General features: G+C 43.6%; 1 protein-coding gene across 4 annotated transcripts in view; it reads left to right on the top strand.

Moving 5' to 3' along the window:
• LARS2 (leucyl-tRNA synthetase 2, mitochondrial) overlaps positions 1–8,759 on the top strand; it is a 272,119-nt gene that overhangs the window by 244,385 nt on the left and 18,975 nt on the right. For all 4 annotated transcript variants that reach the window (XM_024765316.1, XM_024765317.1, XM_024765314.1 and 1 more), the window contains 3 exons: positions 368–537; positions 2,479–2,556; positions 3,456–3,567. In XM_024765316.1, coding sequence (XP_024621084.1) covers positions 368–537; positions 2,479–2,556; positions 3,456–3,567 — 360 coding nt within the window. The remainder of the gene's footprint in view (positions 1–367; positions 538–2,478; positions 2,557–3,455; positions 3,568–8,759) is intronic.

Consider the following 8,759-nt stretch of genomic DNA (forward strand, 5'->3'; position numbering starts at 1 on the left):
CTGTTAGTTCCGAGGACACTTTTGTCACAGCAAGATTTCTTAACCAAGGAGGCAGTGCCCTGATGCACATCCTGGCCCAAGCTTCTAAGCTCGTTGTGGGCCAGTGACAGTTGGTGGAAACCCTTTGTGTAGCCCTGCCGTCCTGTACTCTGAATATTTGGAGATCTAAGAAATGATAGAGTCAGTCCTGGTCTGAGTTCCCAGACACTGGAAGCCAGGAAGGACCCTTCTCCGTGCCCTTGGAGAGATCCACCGGGCACGGTGAAGTGTCTCTTCATTCACAGGTGCTTTGTCACTTAGGTATAACCAAACCAATCATTCTCACATGTCTCTCTTTCTCTCTCTCATTCACTGACATTACACTCAGCTGACGCTCTCCCTGGGGTGCTGAGATGGCAGCAGCGTCTCTGGTCCTTGGCAACTCGATTTATCGAGGCCAGGGTTTCTGGGAAGGTTCCCAGACCTCAGCTGTTGAGTAACGAGGAGAAAGCCGAGGGAAGGAAGCTGTGGGAGTACAAGAACTCCGTCATCTCTCAGGTCAGAAACCTTCCAGGGGACACTGGTTGATTCTGTAACTGAGCCCTCGTGATCTGTGTGGCTCACCCTGCCTTGGGGTGGGCACTCTGGGTCTTCCTCCTTTCTTATTATGGTGGCCCACTTGCCTTGATTAATTGATCTTACTGCTTTGGGTATTTCACCAAGGTGGAGCAACAGTGCAAACGTTGTCATGAACAGAGATGCTCTCAGGAAATGGCTCCCACTAATGGTGCCTCCCATTTATCCATCCCGGATCTCAAGAAGCTGCCCACTTTCCATGTTTCCATATTTAACACATCCAGGTAGAGAACCAAATTTAATATCATACTGATGACACACTGTATATGTTATAAAAACAGAAACAGAATTTTAGAGTTGAAAGGGGCTGGGAAAGACTCTCTTCTTTAGCCTCCTCATCATCCCATCTATGGGCAGAGCTGAGACATAGAGAGGTTAATGTCTTATGAAAGTCACACAACCAGTGAGGAACAGAGCAGAGTTCCCTGACGCTCAGAATAGCGAGTACTTTCCCACTCAGGTACTTTGTTACACAATGTTCACGTGAGTTATTGTGGGTTAAATTTTACAGGTAAAATAATTGTTCACTTTATCTTTTTAGAGAATAGTATATTATTGTCTAAATCATTTTAAAAGATTCTTCATTGATAGCATCCCTTTAAATTGTTCATCTAGAGGTCTGCTATAATACCATGACATTCACCTTTTTTAAGAACTTTGTGAAAAAATGTCATATATCTTTGAAAGAAGGCCCCTAGGAAATCTGAAGCCATTTTTTAATGGGTACCAGATACCCCAAATTCTCCTTAGGCTGAATTTGTTTTTTTAAGTTGTGCAGATTCAAGCTTAGAAAGTTAGCCAAGGTCACTTCGCTGGACTCTGGCAACTGATTACATTGAAGGAGCAGGGCTTTTCCTCTGGTTTGTATAACCTGCAGTGGCCCTGGGTCCAGCATGGTCTCATTTATTGACACTTCTTCAGCTTTATTTTCTCCTCTCTACTATAGTGCAGAGAAACAGAGCTCATGGAATTGAATTTAGTGATCAGAGTGATGCCTGAATGATCGTTTTCATACCCCATATTTTCTCTTTGGATTTGGTAAATTCTTCTCTTCTGTCAGATAATGGAATTGGGTTATTTCAATAAGTTGGAAACTCTGGACATCTTAAGGACGTGTTATTTTTCTATATCTTTGCCCATGGTCAAAATTGAAAAGCACACCAACAGGAAAAAGTTGACAAATCGTATTTGTGTTCTTGTGTTGACTCCATGTTTGAAAATGTAAAACTAACCTTATCTCATATACCAATAATCTTCACTGTGAATTGAAGTCATGTAACCACAGAGAGGTGGCATCCTTTACCCCATCTCCTGTTTACTATCGTTTTGATGTTTGCTCATCAAATGGGTCCTGCCTCCTTTTCAGGTAATGATCAGTGTTTTCTTAGGCACCTACTATGGGAACCAACACTGTCCCAAATATGGGGGAAGAGTAACAGTCTTGAGTGGTGGAAACAACATTGACTTTGATTTTAAAAATCTTTGTGCTGAGGTTCCCTGGTGGCGCAGTGGTTGAGAGTCCACCTGCTGATGCAGGGGACACGGGTTCGTGCCCCGGTCCAGGAAGATCCCACATGCCACGGAGCGGCTGGGCCCGTGAGCCATGGCCGCTGAGCCTGTGCGTCCGGAGCCTGTTGCTCCACAGCGGGAGAGGCCACAACAGTGAGAGGCCCGCGTACAGCAAAAAAAAAAAAAATCTTTGTGCTGACGAAACATTAAAGTGACTATTTAAGATAGTGAATACATTTATAAATATCTTTTATTGCATGCATTTAGTTTCACATTTTTTGGATAATTTAGTTTTTTTATGGAAAACTTAAAGGAAATTTGAACAAAATGAATCATTCAACTTTTTACCAATAGGTGACTGCCCATTTCACAGAGGACTTCTCACTGAATTCTGCGATTTCTCAACTGATGGGACTCAGCAGTGCCCTCTTGGTAGGTGGCCCGTCTGTGCTCATTTGCTGGTAACCGAGGAGGGAGCGTGGCTTCCAGTCACATGGTGAGGTGGCCTGCAGCTCCTTGAGGGCAGAGACTATGCCTTTCTGGACATTTTATCTCTGAAGTCTGGTGTATAGTAGGTGCCCCATAAAGTGAATGGGTGTGACTGAGTTAACTGATTAGCCACACCTCAGGAAGACGCTGAGTGTTTGCAGGAACTGTCGAAGAATGGGGAACCCTGAGCTCCCTGAGGGGCGCAAGAGGACCCCTGTCCTGGAGGTTCCACATTGCAGAACCTTTGAGCTAGTCTCTATTTCCCACTGGTTCTGTGCACATAGGAAACATAGCTGAGTGGTTAAGAATTAGGACCGACCTGGATTCTAATCTGGTCTCCATCTCTTGGTTAACCGTGTACGCAGGGACAGATGACTCTCCCACTCTAACCCTTAGCTGCTTTATCTGTCAAATGGGGTAACAATACTGCCCTCAAAGGGTAGTAAAAACCAAATGCGTTAGCATCAGACCGCGGGCGTGGTTAAATGCTCAGTCAACAGTATATCTGCTCAGGAATTCCCTGGCGGTCCAGTGGTTAGGGCTCTGAGCTTCCATTGCAGGGGGCACGGGTTCGATCCCTGGTCCAGGAAACTAAAATCCTGCAAGCCGTGCAGCACGGCCAAAAAGACAAATAGTAATATATCTGCTGTTGCTGCTCCAGCTATTTTTAATACTATGATTAAATGGGGAAAGTTCTTTGCCCAGAGCAAAAATGATGTTGAAGAGGGTTTCTTCCTGCCTGTTTGTGTCTCTGGATTTCACATACATTCATGGCCTTTCTTACCCAGGCTTATCTTGTACACCTCAGTGTTCTTACATTGCTGTTCTTTTCTGTTCCTCAGCAAGCTTCTCAGAGAGTTGTTCTCCACAGCCCTGAGTTTGAGGATGCTCTCTGCGCCCTGATGGTGATGGCTGCTCCCATGGCCCCTCACATAACCTCGGAGCTCTGGGCAGGTAGGTCGAGGCCTTGCTTGACCAGTTACTACTGAGCAGCATGTGCTCCAGCCTCTTGTTGAGCATTATTCAGCCGTGGGGTCCAGCGTTTGGCATCTGCACTTGGGACCTCTCTGTGGAAATGGGAATGAAGTGAGAAGGTGCTGTGCAGGAGGACTTGATGGTTATTCTGGGCCCCGTTCTCCAGACCTTGTGTTCAGAGGTCTCCTGTGACTTCTGTGGATGTTTCAAAGGAGCTTGCAGAAGCCAGGCAGCCTAGGGATGCTGTGTTTACATCATGCTTTTATCTGGGGGCCTCTGAGAAGTAGCATTCATTTCTTTTTCATAATTATTTTAGCTCTTCTCACCTGTTTATTCTTCTCAGTAGAACTCTGGCATAGTTCTGTTAAGTTCTCCCAAAATCTCCTTGAGATTGAGATTGGGTTAAACCTAGAATTAACTTGGGAAAGTTTCACATTTATACTGCATCTAGGCTTCCATTCCAAAACATGATCTGTCTCTCCATTCATTCAAGACTTCCCTCGTGCCTGGGCAAGTTTTGTAATTTTCTTCATGTAGGTCCCACACATTTCTTAAGATTATTCTCAAGTAATCTTGCCACATTTCATTTTATTTTTGTTATTGTGACTGGAATCTTTTTTCTTTAATAATTTTTGACTGGTAATATCTGGCATATAATTTTTAATATTAATGTACTTCCTTATTTTCTAACCAGATTCCCTACCAATCTCTCCTCCTTCACTTAATGGGTAGAATCCTCTTGGATTTTCCAGGAGTCTATGATCAGCAAATAAGGTTAAGTTTTCTCCTTTCTGATAGTAATGCCCTTGTGTCTGTTTACTTTCTTTAATATACTGCTTAGAAAACCGTATGTAATGTTAAAGAATACTGGCAACAGCCAATCTTGATTCATTTCCAGATTTAAATGGAACACTTCCCTGTTAGGTATGGTGTTGGCTGTTGGTTTAGAGTAGATATTCCCTGTCATGTTAAGGAAGCGGCCTTCTAACCTTGTTTACCAGAACTCATCTTAGGAATTGGGAGGTAGATTTTACGTAACATCCATTCTTCAATTGTTATGGTGTTGTATCCTTTGCTTTTAATTTTCCCCTTTGCCCTGTTGTCATGACCTACGTCCAATTAATTGATTGCCTAATAGCCTATTGCGGGATAAATTTACCTTAACCATGGGGTAGTAAACCTTTAACATACTGTTAAATTCTATTTGCTAGTGTTTTATTTAGAATTTTGCAATTATACGCCTAAGAGACCCCAGTTTTTTCTCAGTAGGCATTGTCAGGTTTGGGAATAAGGGTTTTGCTGACTTCACCAAGTGAATTGAGTTGCTTCTGTGCTTTAGAACAGACTATAGAGGACAAGACGTTCACCCATTCTTTGCTGAATAGCCAGAATGCCCTAAAGGGTGGGTGGTATTAGGCCCTGCCAGGCTACTGCCATATCATATTAGATTATATAGCCTTTCATTATCTCCTTAGGCAGGAAACATACCTCTTTCATTTAGCATTGGTGATCACATTAAGTCTTTTAAATGGCACACTGTTAATTCTTTCCTAGTCTTCCCTTCTTTTAAAGCAAAACTTATCTAATTTATAATAAAAGTGTTTACTCTGACCCTAGAATATACAGATCTCTCCCTTTTATCATCTTTTTTTGTCCCACATTATCTGTCTGCCTCCTTCATTTCATTTCTCCCAGGAGGGACTGATGTAAATGGGGTTTTCAGAAACTCCCGCCTTGCATTGCCCCTCCAGTCTCTGTGTTTTAGGGCCAGGATTTGGGGGGGTGGCAGAGAGGGTCTGCTGTCTCCAGGGTCCTGTCCCTGCCCAGCAGGTCTTACCAGACAGGTGTACACTGTGGTGTTACCCTGTTAGTCTGTCCTTCAATTGTGTGACAACATCTCCAGCAGGACATACACTAAAGCAGTATGGTAGAAACTGGCCCATTTCAAACTTTGCTCCATGTTTTTTTCCACACACAATACCAGTGGGCTTTTGTGAGCTGTGTTATAATAAGGAGTGGGTCTAGACTGAGTCTTAGTTTTGCTAGCATGTCTCATTCAGCCATTCAGTAAACATTCATTGAGAATGTATTTTGTGCCTGGCTCTGTTCTAGGCATTGGTGGGAAAGCTGGGGAGGGCATTCTGAGCAGCGGGCATTGCAGTCTGTCTGTGTTCATTCACTTGAGAAGATCTTCCCTCAAGCTTTACAAATTCATGGCAACTAATTTTCTTTTTTTTAATTCAAAGAAACAAGGGGAAGCCTTTGTCTCCTGGCTCTGCACATGTGTATGTGTGTGGCTTCTCTGAATGAGCATCGGGGGCTGTAGCACAGTCAAGTGAGGAATCCTACACACCAGGCATATCACCCTGGTCATTAACTCACAGACAGGTCTTTGTCAGGTGCCTTCTGGAGAGAATGGGGCCACGACCCCTTCCTGCCTCTCCCAGCAGCGGATAAGGGCCAGTGTCACAAGGTGTTGAAAGTCCTTTGCAAACAGAAGTGCTGTGTTGTGACGGTCATTATTGTCATCCCACACTGTCAGTCACTCTTGTCTCAAGCGTTTGGGACAGTTTTTACACACATTTGGTTTATTCTAAAAAACATAGCTTTCATATAACTTCTGGTTTCATTCCTGCATCTTCGAAAGATAACCTCACAATGATTATAATGGAAATGTGTTCAGTGAGGGTGGGATGTTCAGAAATTACCATTTCTCAGAATTGTCCAGAGAAACAGGTTTTCATAAAAGAGATCCTCCCCCAAGGGCAGCAGAATTGAGATCTGTCTTCTGGGGGGCAATTTGGGGTCCATGGGCAAAATGGCCATCGTGGCTCTGGATAAAAGGAAACCTTTAGAGAAGCCCAAAGTGCTTCTCTACCGATCACTTTAAGAATCAGTGGAGACCCAAGAAACAGAACCAGTGTCTTGGCAGTATGCACACTTCAACAGGATGAGGAAACCTTTTTTTCCTTCCTGAAACTTTGGCTCTGAGAAGGTCAATAGACCACACCTGAATTTACAAACTTATCTTTTGTTTACCACCATAGAATACTGTCCTATCTATGAGGGTGTTAGGGAAATTTTGCATATTTGGAGTTACTGATGCTGTTTCCACAGAAAGGACACAAGGTTTCCTTTGTTGGTGGATAGTAAAAAAGCCAAAAATCACCAAACGGGGAGCTCCTTGGTGGTACTCTGGTTAAAGGTATCATTTTATCATCATCAAAAATGACCTTTCTAAGAATATACCAGCAATACAAATGAGCTGGTTTTATCTTATATGCAGAATAAGGGCAACTGCCTCAGGTCCCCCTCTTGGGCAGTTGGTGGGGGGAACTACAGCAGCTACGCAGGTATAAAGCAGGGGAGGAGCCTGACAGCAGCTAAAATACTCTAACATGCACTCTCTCACCAAAGCTCCATCAGGAGGCTTGTTGTCCATCTGTAAGATCCGCCCTCCCCCAAGTTGCTCTCCAGTCTACTGGCTACCACCACCAACTGGGTTCAGATAATACAGACTATCCCTTGGTAAATGCTTTTGGCAGTTTTAGGCATGGGTAAGTGTGCCTCCTCAGGATGACCCTCCTCCTCCCCTCTCCACAAGGAAATCATTCTAATGCACAGTGCCCAAGTTTCATTTCCATAGTCTTTTTCTTCATCCATAGAGGGCACATTTTTTTTGGAAAAAAATAGATCAGGGTTTGGCTGGGCATCTAGTCCAGTATTTAGCTCAAAATGATATTCCCACAGTATTCAGGTTCACATAAATTCATCTCAATTCAGTTCAGACTCAAATCCACTGTTGGTATTAGTCATCATATTACTAATCACAGTCTTTTACTGAGCCTTGCTCAGGGTTTGTTAGGAAGCACCTGTCTATGCCTTTTTCCAGAGGCTCAATTCTGCACCTTCCTTGGAAGAGTCACATCCTTGCCAAAACTCCATCGTGGGTGGTGGAACAATTTAGCTTGTGCATGCCCCCCCAAGAAATACGTAGCTAATGATAAGAATGTATGGTGTCAAACTGGAGAGGGACAAAATGGTTCTAGTGACAAAATTATCTCTATCAGAGAGAAAAACTCTTCAGTGGGATTTTTTTCACAGCCTCCCATTCAGTGCTCTGAGGAGCTGCCTCGCAAATGTCCATTATTACTCTGCTCAGTCACACCCTAGGACAGCTCTAGCCCTCATTACTCATTTGTAATAATAATAATACCTTGCATTTAATGTACTGCTTATCATATGTATGATATGTCCTATAACATTTATGATATATTTATTTACATTTAATTATAATTTAATGTATGTATTTTATAATGTACTGCTTTATCATATATATATAGTACATTAAATTCACGATAATTTGATTCCTATCTGTGAAGTAAATAATTAACCGAGCAGCCTTGAGTTACTCAAATCTTGTACATTCTCAGAAGGGCCTACTTGTATGACTAGCCTTTGGCTGGCTCCTAGGAACTGAGATCTTAGAATGTTCCCTATGCTACTAACTGATTAGGGCACTGTGCATGCTTGAGGTCTTGAACCACATTATACCAGCTTGTGTGGATAGTTTGTGTAAAAAATGTGATTTATGGTGAACACCTGCTTTCCTTCTGGAGGGTCTGAAGTTTCAGTTACCACTGCAATTACCCCAATAAAAACCCTGGACTCTTAGGCTCAAGCAGACTCCCCTGGAAGAAAACATTTTGCATGTGTTTCTGCAGTTCATTGCTGGGGGATTTAGTATGTCCTGTGTGACTCCACTGGGAGAGGACTCTTGGAAGCTTATACCTGGTATCCTCCAGCTTCTGCCTGATGTACCTTTTTCCTTTATTGATCCTGCTTTTTATCCCTTCGCTGTAATAAACTATAGCCTGACTATTAAAAAAAAATGACCTTTCTAACAGGCAGCAGCTTGGATGGATCTCAAGGGCATTATGGTAAGTGAAAAAAAAGCCAATCTCGGGCTTCCCTGGTGGCGCAGTGGTTGAGAGTCCACCTGCCAATGCAGGGGACACGGATTCGTGCCCCGGTCCGGGAGGATCCCGTGTGCCGCAGAGCGGCTGGGCCCGTGAGCCGTGGCTGCTGGGCCTGCACGTCCGAAGCCTGTGCTCCGCAACGGGAGAGGCCACAACAGTGAGAGGCCCGCGTACCGCAAAAAAAAAAAAAAA

Source organism: Neophocaena asiaeorientalis, unplaced genomic scaffold (genome assembly GCF_003031525.2).
Source record: "Neophocaena asiaeorientalis asiaeorientalis breed wild unplaced genomic scaffold, Neophocaena_asiaeorientalis_V1.1 scaffold409, whole genome shotgun sequence".
NCBI classification, from domain to species: Eukaryota; Metazoa; Chordata; class Mammalia; order Artiodactyla; family Phocoenidae; genus Neophocaena; species Neophocaena asiaeorientalis.